The sequence below is a fragment of the Homarus americanus genome, unplaced genomic scaffold (genome assembly GCF_018991925.1).
Source record: "Homarus americanus isolate GMGI-L3 unplaced genomic scaffold, GMGI_Hamer_2.0 scaffold23578, whole genome shotgun sequence".
NCBI classification, from domain to species: domain Eukaryota; kingdom Metazoa; phylum Arthropoda; class Malacostraca; order Decapoda; family Nephropidae; genus Homarus; species Homarus americanus.
Genome location: NW_024733231.1, coordinates 2,128,866 through 2,144,667, shown reverse-complemented (window position 1 = coordinate 2,144,667; position 15,802 = coordinate 2,128,866). Strand labels below are relative to the sequence as shown.

General features: G+C 39.8%; 1 protein-coding gene across 1 annotated transcript; it reads left to right on the top strand.

Moving 5' to 3' along the window:
- Positions 1-6,271: 6,271 nt before the first annotated feature.
- Positions 6,272-15,307, top strand: LOC121869415. The gene is made up of 4 exons (XM_042370757.1): positions 6,272-6,370; positions 8,114-8,315; positions 12,161-12,280; positions 14,090-15,307. Exons 2-4 carry the CDS (start codon positions 8,132-8,134, stop codon positions 14,707-14,709), a joined length of 924 nt encoding a protein of 307 aa, XP_042226691.1. The 5' UTR covers positions 6,272-6,370; positions 8,114-8,131; the 3' UTR covers positions 14,710-15,307.
- The last annotated feature ends 495 nt before the right edge of the window (positions 15,308-15,802 follow it).

Genomic DNA, 15,802 nt, shown 5'->3' with positions numbered 1-15,802 from the left:
TTGTTGTCATGAGTAACTTGTCGAGATAAATAAAGTACAAACATAAAGTCTTTTTAGCATTAAAGTTTATTTTGTAAAGTATAGTTATTTTTATTAAAGGCTTAAACAAGAATGTTTTTCGATATATACATCCTACGAATTTATTTTATTTTATTTTGTATGGAAAATCATACTCCTTGAGAACTTAAAATATTAACTTAATAATATAATTTATTATAAGTTATGAATAAAATTCAATACTTTATAATATAATGCAATTCTCATTACATGATATCACTAAGAAATTCGAACTTAATAAAAAATTATATTCTCCGTTTTCTCTCTATAATTTGAAGGGTCGAAAGGGTAACACATCCATTTATCTATTGGGGATATTTTCTTTCCAAACGTTATTACCCAACTATCCTAACACTTACCCATTTATTTTTTCAACAAGCCCTTTCTCTGATTCTGTTTCTATCCGAGACAGTTATTGAATGCATTAAATAACACAGAATATTGTTAGAAAGGTAAGTTTGCTCTTGAAAAGTGAAATGAAAAACAAGTTTGAGTATCTCAAAATACGCCAAAGTTTTATTAATTATAATCAAGGTAGCAGGTAGTAGGCAACTATCAAACAGGGAGGTACTACCGCCTGGGAAGATATTGGAAGCATAATGTGTTGTCTAATGGTAGACCCTGCTGCTATATGGCATCACAAAAATTGTGACCAAGTCCCAGGTTGCTGATCTGACTTTCTGCCTCATTTACACACAATTGCAGGGTCTCAATTGTTTCTCTTACTATTGACAACACAACATGCTGTATATCGTTTCTCACTCATGATTTATTTTTTCGTTTGTGTATTTATGGTTATTATTATTATTATTTTTATTTTTTGGTTATAATTTTTATTATTATTATTATTATTATCATTATTATTATTATTATTATTATTATTATTATTATTATTATTATTATTATTATATTTTCGCCCCCCGGGCCCTGCTGGGGGTCAGTGACCTGTGGTCGGGCGGGCTAATCCCCGTGTTAAAAAAAAAACATGTCTAATTATCATTAGGATATACAAAGTAATTTACTATCTATGCTCAAACCAAACATGCACCTACAAAGAACTGTACAATACATGTAACAGGGTAGGGAAGAGGGAGATGGGTGAGGCTTGACCAGAATGGGCGGACCCTGCTGACTGCAATGTTACCATACAAATCATTAACAAAATTTTTATGATACTTGTGTGCGAACGGTTGTTACTGTAGGTTTCCTGGAAAAATTGTTTACTGTGGCCCCTGATAGTTCGTGTAACTTTCTTGTTGATATTTATATTTGTACGTGTGTGCAAGTGTAAGCGTTTAAGTGTTAGACAATGTCAGTATATTAATAAATATCTCTGACCATTTGATCTGTGGACTCGAAACTCGTTTCTCGTCAGCTCAACAACCTGCTCGTCTGGAGTTCTCTCTTATTCCATTTTTCTTGGTGAATGACTCAGAATGGAGAGGAAAGGTTCTGAAGTACAGTCAATAGCTAGTGATCTTCCATCACCAAAGTGTCTTGAAGCAGAAATGAAATGAACTACTTGGGAGCCCGGCTTGTCCAGTTCCCTGACTCAGTCAAACCTCTATTTTAGTCTATCTGAACATTATATATTATGCTCCAAGTCAGTGCAATCTTACCAGTTACTTAATGCAAATGTAAACATTCCTTTAGTCGACTGTGGGAATCTAAAAAGTTACCTGCGTTCTACAATGAAACGAGAGATTAAATGATTTCACCTTGTTGTATGTTTATAGAAACAAAAACATAGAAATAAATAAAGTGAACTGTAGCTTTGCTCAAACTCATCCAAGGTGAATGGAATTAGTACAGCAGATATTTGGAGGATAAACAGTGTTAGACAGTGTATGACTTCTTCACATGAGCTTTTCTTTTCTTTTTTTCTTCTTTTTTTACGGGGATTAGCCCACCCAGGCACAGGTCACTGACCCACATCAGGGCCTGGGGGCGAAAATGTAATAATGTGCCTAATAAACTAGCCCCCTCGGGGGCAATCTAAAATAATAATAATAATAATATAATAATAATAGTAATTCATAGTAAATAAAATAATAATGATAATAATAACAAAACTGCAATAATAATAATAATAATAATAATAATAATAATAATAATAATAATAATAATAATAAAGAACTACAAAGAAATACAAAAATGAAAAAAAAAAGATCAAAAGTGAGAAACGCTATATGTATGTTGTGTTGTCAAAGGTAAGAGAAATAATTGAGTCCCGGCAAATTGTGTGAAAATGAGGCAGAAAGTCAGATCAGCAACCTGGGACTTGGTCACAATTTTCGTGATGCCATGTGACTGCAGGGTCTACCATTAGACAACACATTATGCTTCCAATATCTTCCCAGGCAGTAGTACCTCCCTGTTTGATAACTAACCTTGACTTACGGTGTTAACTTTTGAGGTTTGGATTATTGTAATGGCGAGTATGCAATAAATACCCGGCACACACACACACACACACACACACATATATATATATATATATATATATATATATATATATATATATATATATATATATATATATATATATATATATATATATATATATATATATATATATACACACACGAGTATATGATTAGGCTGCCATGATATGAGGCCACATATAAGTAAATAAAACAGTACACTATGTATCATCAACGTCATTAACAACCCCAAATGAATACAATAAGTGGACGTAAATTATTTATGGGCACTTAAACTTGTAAGTGAGGACGTGCTCATTCTTTAGGGTAGTTGGAGACACGGGTGATTGTAAGGAAAATATTAGCCCATTGTCTTGAAGTATGACTTACAATAGCACCGATCATAGCTTGAAATAAGTTTCAGGGTGACCACTTAAGGTGTTGTGTGGGGTCAACTACTGATCACCACCAATATTGAATAGGAAACTACTTCTGAATATAGTCTCCACGCATGAAGTTGACCAAGCAACATAAGCCCGCGAACAATGTCGGGATAATTACTGATGATTGCTTCACGGTCTTAACCCACTATGGCAGAAGATAATAGATGAAACTCAACAGCTTTTATTTTCACGACAGAATAATAAGCAGAAGTAAACACTGGCTGCTGGTAATATATGATGCCAGTGTTTTGTTGTCCCTCAAAAGTTACAAATGTCTTTAGTGGCAGACCTAATTTATAGATGATAATATTGATTAATAATGAAAATAATAATCAGGATAATAACCAGTTAGTGAAGTAGCAGCCACTGGTCATAAACACATTCATATAAGTCAATCTTTATAAAGGACACATAAGTAGGACATACAGAAGAAAGAGCTTAGTACTGTAGTATTTGTCTCATATTAAGAATGTTACAAGTATTATCATGTCTAATCAGAGGTATACTTACCATGTTTGACCCTAGAGTAATTTTGAGTCCCTATCACAATAACTTCAAACAAGTGATCGCGGGCCCTTCGTGCCCGGTGAAAGTTTGAACGCTCGTGCTTGGCTAGAGCGCAACCGCCGTCCGGCTGACAGCGTACAGCGAATGAGGGTGCGCCAAGTCCGTAGACTTGCAGCGTTTTCCATCGTAAATAACATTGTTAACTAATGCCTTCCTAAAGAAACCATCGACATGGGACCAGGTTTGTTCCACTCTACGAATTTTTTGCGATTTTTCCACCAAGTTTGATGAAAAACGATTGTGCCGTATCGGCTGCCCAGAACAGACACACACGCCTAGTCCTATAGTATATTAGATGATCTGAATTTCAAGGCGCCACATGTGTTACTTCTGGCATCGACTACATATATCAGTCCCCCCCCCTCCCGCCACAGTGACCGGGTTTGCAGTAGTCAAGTCTGGATTTGAATGTACTATCAGTCAGCCTGTGGACTTGTATTGTCACCTAACCTAACCTGCCACCTTACATCTAGTAGTAAATATATACAACTTTCGGAGACAAGAAGAGGTGTGTCCCCAGATTATTGAAAACAATTATTATATATTGATCATATTTTCATATACAGTATTTATTTGATTTAAGTTGTTCTTTGGTTAGAGTGATAGTGCGTCTGAATATCTGAGTACAGTATACAGTACAGTATGGTGTCGGATGAAAACATTGCTAGCGTGCAGCTGCTGACGTGATGGATGTCTTTTATGATTCACTCACTAGAGTTGAATGGATCCAAATAACAGACATGTTATCAGACGGCCACAAGTAAAGGAACGCACCTCAGACCATTAGGGCGTTTATGCAATAAAACATGTAAAGATAAATTCATTTTCGATCATGAAATATGAAAAGTAAATATTAAATTTGTATTATTGGTTAATAATGGCAATAGTCATAAGCTTGGCTTCCAGTAAATCACTGTGTGTGTGTGTGTGTGTGTGTGTGCGTGTGTGTGTGTGTGTGTGTGTGTGTGTAGAATATATGAAAAGTGTCACTCATATATCTTCCTCTTCATGAAACTGACCATTAAACACACAAACAATATATTGTCTTATGCCGTACATTTCTTGATATGTGTAGTACGAAGGGGAGAGAATAATCTTGCATGCCCTCTTTTGCACTTTTTTCTAGGTGTTTACGTTGTTTGGCATTTAGGGAGGAAGACCAGGCAGGGCAGGCATAGGTGAGCTGGGGAAGTATGAATGTTGAGTAAACACTGAGGAGCTCGGGCGCAGGAACTCCGAGGGATTTGAGTCGGCGGAGGAGATGGAGACGGAAACTGGAGGATTTGACAACTTTACTGACGTGTGGTTTCCAATTTAGTTTGTTGTCTATGGTGACGCCGAGGAGCTTAGTGGAATCTACAACCTGGAGTGTGTTGGGCCTAAAGTAATGGAAGGGGGTGGGACAACGTTGGGGGAGAGGTTGATGTGCATAACCATGGTCTTGGTATGGTTGATGGTGACGTGGTTGTTGGTGGCCCAGTTTTGGAGACTGTTCAATAAATCCTGAAGGGCGGTATAGTCGGGAGCAGAATTGTTGACGCTGATCCCAATGGTGGAGTCGTCGACATATTTCCAGCGAGCAGGGTATCATTGATAAGCATAAGGAAGCATAATGGGGGTGTGTGTGTGTGTGTGTGTGTGTGTGTGTGTGTGTGTGACAGGAGGTGAAACACGAAGGGTAAAGGAATATCATAATAGCTTTATAGTGGTATCGGTTATTATGTTATTGTGGATGAGCTTGGGTCTTTTGAACGATATTTCAAGTAACAGTACGTGGGGTGAGGCATTGTGGTAATCTGTGTCATGTACTTCACTCAAGCGTTTACCTCAATACCCTGGTGGCCGTCCGCATGACAAAGATATGTTCTGTACAGCGAGGCGTTATACGAATACGAAGAGTGCAAATTGTGTTTGAAATTTGCTGCAGTATAATATTTCGTATATATTTTTTTCTTGACAAAGCCAAACTTTCTGATTTACTTCTTGGTATGGTATACAAATATTTCACACGCTCCAGAAATAGTCCAAGCTTACAGACAACCTTTCCTAGTATTGTAATTTATTCTATTTATTTGGGTCATCTACAGTTAAGTATAGACACAGTTTGCACGACATCCCTGAAGCTACCATCTTAAACATACATTTATGATATTATATTACCTACTGTATGAGGACTTATGTGTTTTTTAAATCATACGAGCCATGATGTTGGCTGTATTATAATGTAAACGTTTTAGGTTAATTCATCCGGCGTCTTTCTTGTTCACCGTACTGTTCCTTTGTTCACCGTACGGTTCTTTTGTTCACCGTACTGTTCCTTTGTTCACCGTAATGTTCCTTTGTTCACCGTAATGTTCCTTTGTTCACCGTACTGTTCCTTTGTTCACCGTACTGTTCCTTTGTTCACTGTACTGTTCCTATACGGACCTCTCACCCTTGACTCTCTCCTCATCAAACTTGGTGATGATCTAACAGGATGATTATAATTGTAGTTGTTTATCTCGGGATAACTTTGATAATTTCTTTAGTCCATGCTGATGTGCTTTCGCAATATGGCCGCCTCACTGCCATTTTAAATCTTTAGACTAAATATGATCACCGTAAACAATATTCGAATGAACTACAACACGTATTCATCGATTTGTGCACAAGAAGTGTGTAATTTATCTATCTTTATGTGTGTGTGTGTGTGTGTGTGTGTGTGTGTGTGTGTGTGCGCCAGTGTGATCAGTGTAGGCTTGTTCGTATACTGGGCTAAGCCACATACCAGTAGAAGTCGACGGTGGATGGCTGGTGCGGTCAAGCGTGTGTGTGCTGGAGGTGTCCATTCACCCGTGCTGTCTGCCTAGGAGTCTTCCTCCTTCTACAGTACCTCCCCTCGTAAGGATCTGTCTCTCCGGTTTTGTTTTTACTTTCATATTGCATTAGGGTTCCTGCGTGATGCTCATCCATTTTGTGTGGCCAACAAGCTACGGGAGATCTTTCGGTATGGCTAACTTTATACATTTAACATCTACTGGTTTATCTTACAGCATACTTAAACCAATTTACATATAAAAAAGAAGTTAAATCGCGGTTCAAGTTTAAAAAGAACAATAATTTTTTCTTGAGAAAATTAAAAGAACGAAGAGACGCATTTTATATATATGTGTTGATAAATTGATTCATGTAAGTAATATTTCATCATTTTGACCATTTCATTGACACTGACGAAGATGATCCGATTTTTTGTGATTTTTCCCGTCGTCATTTTGCTACGAATACAGTAGCTTTAACTCTCTTGATCAAAGCCAAATTGGTATAATGACGTTACATTAGAAGATGTGCTCCCAACAATTATAAATACAGTACCTGGAACGCCCAGGTCAACTTAGTGGGTTGATCTGACCCTTTAATGCCGAAGTTCTTCATGCTAAGACTGACAATGTGTTTATTACAATTTCGTCATGAGTGAGAAATATTATGAAGTCTATGGTTTGGTCAACAGCAAAAATTTCCGTACACAAAGTACAGTAGCTACATGATTAAACAACTGGAACCTGACACAACATTCAGCCGCCCTTACATTTGCACCGCACATCCACCTACCATGGAGACGCCAGTATATAACTCATAGTAGTGAAAGTGTATACTATTAAATTCTCACAGTTGTTGATGGACCTCCCTCTCTTGATTTTTTTTGTTGGCTGGAAGATATTATAGTTGGGTTGCTCCATGTGTTAAGGAGGCTCCCGTGGCAATAAATTTTTCCTCGTCAACTTATCCACTTTTTTTAAACCTGCTACAGTTCCTGAATAGGAAGCTTTAGCTACAGCTGGAAGCTTGACAGTGCCATCGGTGAAATGTTGATATACAAATAAAGGGCTTGAGGCCGTTTAGCTGATGTTGCCTGAGAGTACCTGGTCGTCTTTAAGTAGGCAGAGTGAGTTAAGGCACATTTACCATTGCTTCAAACTGTGGGATTATAATATACAACATAGCCTCACGACGCAGGTACAAACATAGAATCTGAATCACAGCCTCTTCATTCCTGTAGGTTGTACGGCTATGGTTACACCTACTGCTAATGTCATACTTTGGTCTATCGGTGATTTAATTAAGATTTTGTCGGCTTCTCAGTATGAGCTACGTAGTTAAAGACGTTTTATAATTACAAATTCATTTATAAACATCTTCTAACTTGGTCATCGGTGAAAATACAGACCTAAATGTTTATGTACATTTGAAAGTGTATTTAGTTGTTATCCTAAGTTAATTACAAGCCTGGTAATTCATTACGTTTAGTATATAGGTGGTGCACTTTGACCAGAGGGAAAATTAAATCCTCATTATAAGAATCAGTGATGGACGGGCACATATATATATATATATATATATATATATATATATATATATATATATATATATATATATATATATATATATATATATATATATATATATATATATATATATATATATATATATATATATATATATATATATATATATATATATATTGTACACAATTTAAAATTATATTTCAAATTGTTTATTATCACGAAGGATCCTGGAAAAAGAATACGTCAATTTCATTCACCCATCAGCATTACTGAGCCGGTGATGAGAACAATTTCTTCGTAGTACACAGAGCAGAAGACGATGGCGCCAACCAGGAGTGTGGCAACTCTACTGCTGGCTGTTTGGGTGTCGGGAGGAGCCAAGGCAGTAATGGTGTCAACTGGGGTGACTTTCCGACGCTTGACTTCAGATGGACACTGTGGCCAGTCACAGCTGGTGATGCAGGTCGCCTCCCTCACCCAATGTGCCGCTGTTTGTGCCAGAGGTCAGTATCATCAAGCTATACCATAAGTCAGTATCACCAGGACGCCGTGGTCACTGCCACAAAACAAAAGTCACCATCTAATGAACAACATAAAGTCGCAGCAGAATAATTATTTAGCACACTATATAGTCTACATCAACGACTACTGCTACAGGTGTGCGCCAGTATGGAACTTAACACCTCTCCCGGTGAATATTATCAGGACATTAACTTCTGTCCAGTAACTGTCAGTAGGACATCAATATATATGCCCAGGTGAGTGTCCTTGGGATATGATCATTTACCCAGGTGAGTACTGGCAATGTCTCCTACTACAGTATGGGGGGAAACATTCTTCACATTTTTTTTTAATCTGCGCAGTTCTTGTTTTCGATCAACTTCATGTATTTCATCACCTTCGGATTATTCCACACCTGAAAATAACCAACTTTTATATCTATAAAATCTCGTTGTGTGTATCCACGTAAATCAGTTGTAAGTGAACCCCCAAAACTACTACTTATATGGAAGTTGTATACTCCTCATCAGTAAGGTCCTGCATCAGGGAGTGTCTTGGTGCAGGTAGGAGTGTGTGTGTGTGTGTGTGTGTGGTCAACATGCTCGCCTAGGCAGAATAAAACTCCTGAAAGTTTATCTACATCATCTGCCTCTGTTTAACCAGCAGTAACCGGGAACTTGGATATTCCAAGGTAATGGTTAACCAGTGCAGTTAGCGAGTTGCCTGGTCTGCTTGGATAATTCCATGACACTGGGTCATAAGGCTCGTTAACTTAGGGAGTGGTTGTTGTGTTGGTTACAAGGTGGCACTAAAGCCAGCCAGCCTCGAACGCGAGGGCCAACCAATATTATTTATATTATGTAAGGCTGGTGGTGGCTCAAGTCATCACCTTATGTAAGGATCACATCCATGTTACATACACCAAACACACGTTTTCGTTTATTAAATTATTCAGTAAGTGTTGAAGGTAAGGTGAACTAGATAAAGGTCCAGTCGTCAAGATACATGACCTGGGTAGCGATGACCCATCGAGGCCCTGGGAGCTCATCTGAAACTGACAGTCTTCATAAATAGTATAACACTGGGCTATGGATCTAATATATGGTATTTAATTAATGATGAACCTTAACGAGAAACTGTCGGAAGTACTTGCTGGCAAATATTTATCAGGGTAAAGATATCAATGGGTGACGCTGAGGGTAGAAAGCTCTGGCTGGGTAAGGAAGAGACTGGATGGATGGATGTAATTAACAGTTGGGTCCCGGAGAGATACAAATTGGGGAGGATTGGTAAAGACATCCTGAAAATGTATGGAGCAGATAGTCATGGCCGACAACCTCCGGACATGAGGGTGGCGCCAACATTGATTCATTTATTGATATCCGATTAAGGACTGCGTTAAGGTTTTTTGTTCTTGATACAATACATGATTTTTTGTTTATTAATGAGCTATACTGTTGTTATTATCATTATCATCATCATCATCATTATTATTATTAGTAGTAGTAATAGTAATTTTTTTTGTAATAGTAGTACTATTATAACCATGCACCACAACCTCTAGCACCATCACGTCACACCACAAACCCCACCACCACACACCACTACCCCCACCACCACCAGCACTACCCCCACCACCACCATCACCACCACCAGCACTACCCCCACCACCACCAGCACTACCCCACCACCACCATCACCACCACCACCACACACCACACACCACTAACCCCACCACCACCACTACACACACCACTACCAGCACCACACCCTACCCCTACACACTAACCCCACCACCACCACTACCCCAACACCACCACCACACCTTTTCCCACGACCACCACCACCACCACTACCCCGACCACCACTACCCCACCACACCACCACCACTACCCCACCACCACATTTACCATCACCCCTACCCACCACCACCACCCTTGTCTACACACACACTAACCACCACACCACTAACCTGCACACACCACTTATAGGAACATAAGAACAAAAAGAAATAAGAGGTCTCACCTTAATAGGCCGGTTGGCCTGTGCAGCAGCTCCTGTCGAGAGTTACTACCACTCTCTATCATCCATGAATTTATCTAGCCTCCTTTTGAAACTTTCCAGAGTTCCCGCACTTACTACAAAGTTGCTAAGCTTGTTCCATTCGTCCACCACCCTATTTGTGAACCAGTTCTTCCTATCTCCCTCCTAAACCTAAACTTATCCAACTTGAATCCGTTGCTCCGAGTCCTATCCTGCTCGGATATTATAAGAACTTTATCTATATCCCCTTTATTGATTCCTTTCACCCACTTAAATACTTCTATCATATCTCCCCGCACTCTTCGTCTTTCTAGGGAATGCAAGTTAAGTTTCATTAGCCTATCCTGATATGGAAGGTTTCTAAGTCCCGGAATCATTTTTGTCATTCTTCGCTGCACCGACTCTAGTGAATTTATATCCATTCTATAATAGGGGCACCAGAACTGAACCGCATAATCGAGGTGTGGCCTGACTAGCGCAAGATGTAGTTGCAATAAGACCTCTGCACTCTTGTTACTTACACTTCTAGATATGAAACCCAATTCTCTGTTTGCCTTATTTCGAACATTAACGCACTGTTTTCTAGGCCGTAGGTCCGGGCTTACAAGTACCCCTAGGACTCTTTCACAAGTCGACTTCTCTAGGTTGATGTTGTTAAGGCTGTATACATTATAAGTATTTGTTCTTCCAATATTAAGTACGCTGCACTTGCTGGTGTTGAATTTCATTTGCCATTTTTCAGACCACCCCTGCAGTTTATTTAGAACCTGTAATGCATTTGCATCCTGCCCTGAATTAATTTGCCGCCCTATTTTGGTGTCATCCGCAAACTTGCTTATGTCACTGCTGATCCCAGTATCTAGATCGTTTATGTAGATTATGAACAAGAGTGGGCCTAGTACTGACCCCTGGGGAACTCCACTGGTTACACGGCCCCACTCAGATTTAACACCATCTATGCTGACCCTCTGCGTTCTATCGGTGAACCATGATTTTATCCAATTTAAAACTTTCCCCTCGATACCATGAGCCTTAATTTTTCTCAGAAACCTCTGATGCGGTACTCTGTCAAATGCTTTGCTAAAGTCTAAGTCAATAACATCGTAATTTTCGTCATTATCTACTACCTCGAAGACTTTCCTAAAAAACGTTAGCAGATTTGTTAGACAAGATTTTCCCTTTGTAAACCCATGTTGAGAGTCGTAGATTAATTTGCTTTTCTCTAGATGCGATCGGATGCTATCTGCTATAATTGATTCAAGAAATTTCCCCACTACTGACGTCAAACTGATCGGCCGGTAATTTGACGCTGATGCTCTGTCTCCCTTTTTGAATATGGGTACTACATTTGCCTGTTTCCACAAGTCTGGCACAACTTCAGTGTCTAATGATTTTGTAAATAAGTTTACGAGGGGTCCGCTAATCTGTTCCCTACACTCTTTCAAGACTCGAGGGAAAATTTCATCCGGCCCTGGGGATTTTGTTTTCTGTAGTTTATTTATCTTCTTAAGAACATCCTCTTTTCTGATAGTGATATTCTTTAATTTCTCTTCTTCCTTTCCCTTAAATATCAGTTCCACCTCTGGAATTTCATCGCAAATTTCTTCTGTGAAAACTGATAAGAAGTAGCTGCTCAATGCTTTGCTTATTTCTTCACTGCCATTTATCAATTCTTCCCTCCCTGACTTTAAAGGCCCAACTTTGTCCTTGACCTTTGTCCTATATACCACACACCACTTATCACCACACACCACCACCTCCAATACCCATATGTTAACAGTGTGTACATCTCTATCCACAACAGAACCAGCTTGTGAAGGTTTCTCATCAACCAGAAGCTCCGTGTCTCAGTATAGAGAGTGTGCCACTATCCATAATGTGACCCCGACTGACCTTGACCCATATTACCTCTGCTACGTTAGAGGTGAGTTAATACAACCTGATATATCACATTTACACCCTTGTCTACTACAGTGACCTCATGCTTGTAAGAAGTAGATGTGGAAATTCAAAATATATGTTGAGTAAGGAATCAAATAATAAGAGACATTGTTCCGTGTTACGTAGGGATGGAGGGGGGGGGGGTAGTGGTGTTCAGTGGTTATGGTGGGTAGAGGAGGTTGTGGTGTGTGGTGGTGGTTGTGGCGATAAGTGATGAAAAGTTGTGGGGTGTGCATGGTTGATGGGTGGTTTGTGGTTGCCGTGGTTAGTGGAAGTTCTGGTGAGTGAGGTGGGTAGTGGAAGGGTGAGGTAACACTGCTGAAAGGAGGGTATGTTTATCTTGACAATCTCAGGAGAAAGATATGACGATTAAGACTCGATAAGTGTGATCACAGACGACACTTGGAGGATGCATTTCAGTTTTTCCTCCTCGTGACAAGTTGAATGATATGCCCAGGACGATGGGGAACTTTTTATCAATTTCAAGAATGTCTTTCAGATGATGGAGATATATATTTTATTCTTTAATGTTATTGTGTCATTAGTGTTAGATGTAAGTTGGTCAGCAAGTGAGTAAAGCAAAATGAAATTGGCTGAGAAGGTGAAATTAAAGTCCAGAGTCTATATGAATGTATGGAAAAAATTCAGTGGGTGAGGAGAGTGCATTGGAATACCTTATGGTGAAGCAAAGCAAAATCTGAAGAGTGAAGGGGAAAGATAAAAGCATAGTGTGAGAGAGTCGGTGGTATTAACAGCACACTGTGTACTGATACTTGTAGGTCTGTATGAAGCATCATCTCATTTTGATACTGAAAGGTTTCTATAGGATATACTCATTACTAGGGCCCGGATAGTTATGCATTTGCATATTTCATATGCAAATGCATATTTTGCGTGATTTCTATGATAAGTGCATATTACCTAGATAACTGCATATAAATGCATATTTTGGTAAAATATTCATCTGGCAGTATCTCTTTGTTGCCACTGAATGAGCACACGTGGTACTGGGAGGTGAGGTGAGGTGTGGTTAGGTGAAGTGAGGTGAGGTCACGTCGCTTTAATCTGTCGTTTCCACACCTGGTTCATGACTCATTGGACTAGTGAGTTAGTCAGTCAGGAGCAGTGCTGCTGTGTGGAGCTACTCTCTTCTGCTGCTCGTGAAAATGCCGAAAGTACAAAGAAACCAAAATGAAGTGCTGAGATCATATGTAAAGGAATTTGATGCATTTACTACTGATGGAAGTGTACTGTTTTGTAAATATTGTGAAGCACCAGTGACAGCGAGCAAGAAATTTCAAGTCCAACAACACCTTAAAACAAGCAAGCACATCCGACTCGAAGCTGTTAAGTCCAATAGTGCACAAAAGGAGCAACAACTACTTCTTGCATGTTCCAGTAAGTCAGGGCCTGATCGTTCCCAGTTCAACGCAGATTTGTGCAAGGCATTTGTTTCAGCGGATATTCCATTGCATAAACTGAATAACAAGTGCCTAAAGTCATTCCTGGAACAGTATACTGGAAAAAAGGTGCCTGACGAATCAACATTACGTAAGAACTATGTTTCACAATTGTTCAAGGACACGATGGAAATCATAAGGAGAAAGGCTTGTTCTATTTTGTTTCCGTATAACCTGCATTCTTGGCTTTATAAGTGGCATATAAATGCATATTTCCCCTGTTTTTAGTGCATATTTGCATGCATATTTCATGGTTTTTTAGTGCATAACTATCCGGGCCCTACTCATTACATATGATCTAATACAACGTTCTTCTTATTCCCCTTTTCCAGAGACCCTGTACAACCAGACTGTAGCCATTACAACGACACAACCACCCACAACGACAGAACCACCCACAACGACAGAACCACCAACAACGACAGAACCACCCACAACGACAGAACCACCCACAACGACAGAACCACCCACAACGACACTTGGTCCCAAGACGGCGGCAACTCACTTGGGTGTGACTGGAGCCAATGTTCTGGGTTTTACGTATGATGCTGATTCCTTCATTGCCTTCCTTTCTTTTTCAATGTACGCGATGCCTGTCGCCAGTCCGCCACCAGCAGTAGTAAGTACAGTGGTGAGCGATGGCGAGGAGTGTGGTCAGGGCCAGGCCATGGTAGGTATTGGCCATCTGAATACAGGCGACCCAGAGAAGGACGACCAGAGGATGTACTGTGCAGACATTGTCAGCCCCAATTCAGTCACTGCCACGTGTGAGCAGGTAACTATTAGTCAAGAACCCCGACCGAACGTTACTTCCACAGACACATCAACCTGGCATGGCTGGCTTAGTTGCCAAGATGATTACACAGTGACCAAGTTGTTCTGGGTTTACGACACTTCACCAATGTACAGCGACTACCGGTACACAGCAGCAAAGTGCTGTCTGGTGGCATAACCGGCACATGTGAAGCCAAGAGCTGAAAGTTCCTAACAGGTTGGAGGTGATGACTCTACAACATTTGTGTATTAAGATCATAACACTAGATACAGTACTGCAGCAGGCGTCAACCACTCGTCGTTATCATAACATCCAGCACCAGACACCACCATTGCCTCCACCAGCTGAACCTCCAGAGATTCCTAATATCAGGTGTAGATATACAAAATATAAAAGTATTTTTCTGCAGTCACAACATACTTAATTGGTTATAATGATAACACGCCGTGAAAAGTTTACCTCGGTGAGGCAGAGAATGTTTTAGCTTAACATCTCTGCGGTGAGAAATATCAACAGATTCACCAAGAAGTATTAATTAATTATTGTTTATAACATTATTACTCGTGTATCTGGTTTATTGAGCCCACCTCTCACTACTGTTTACCCTCACCTTCAACAAAGTTCATTAAGGTGGCGAGACCTGATTGTGACAGGTTGGGTGCCACAAGGCTGAGAGATGGATAACACGTTTGGTAACTCACAACCTGTCTCGTTCCAGGGTAGTGTGAGGGGGGGGGGTTAGTGGTAGTAATGGTGGTGTGAGGGAAGGGGTGGTAGTAGTAGCAGTAATGATGGTGATAGTGTGGGCGTTAGAGGAAGTGAGGGAAAGGGTGGCGGGGTTAGCGAGCGGCCGTCGTGATGTACCGGTAAGTTACTATGACATTGTTGTGGGTCGGGGTAAAAGATGATGACTCCAGAGTGTGTGGTGTTGACTAGTGATTTTCTGTGACTGTAAAAGATCACGAGTTATAATTTGATCTTTTTTACCAAATACGAAGGAAAGTTTATTAATGATAGTCCGTCAGGTGTCGGATTGGATGAAAAAAAATGATTGAAAGAAAACTACAAAACAAGTTAATGCAGCGGTCAAAAGCATTTAGCTGTTAGTACAATGCTGTTTGTTATACGTTATATAAAGAGAGTTAAATGTATTTAACCTTACAGGTATATCAGCAAGCAGTGTTCTCAGACCTACTTCATTAATTGACCCTCACGCATACTGTCTGTGTGTTCTTATCATTCATATGGAAGTTCAGGTGGACAATCAGCT

Bases quoted from the DNA above. Each gene is read 5' to 3' on its own strand.
- LOC121869415 (XM_042370757.1), top strand. From the start codon at position 8,132: ATGGCGCCAACCAGGAGTGTGGCAACTCTACTGCTGGCTGTTTGGGTG. The intron at 8,316-12,160 runs GTCAGTATCATC...TATCCACAACAG, and splicing joins TGCCGCTGTTTGTGCCAGAG to AACCAGCTTGTGAAGGTTTC. The intron at 12,281-14,089 runs GTGAGTTAATAC...CCCCTTTTCCAG, and splicing joins TTACCTCTGCTACGTTAGAG to AGACCCTGTACAACCAGACT.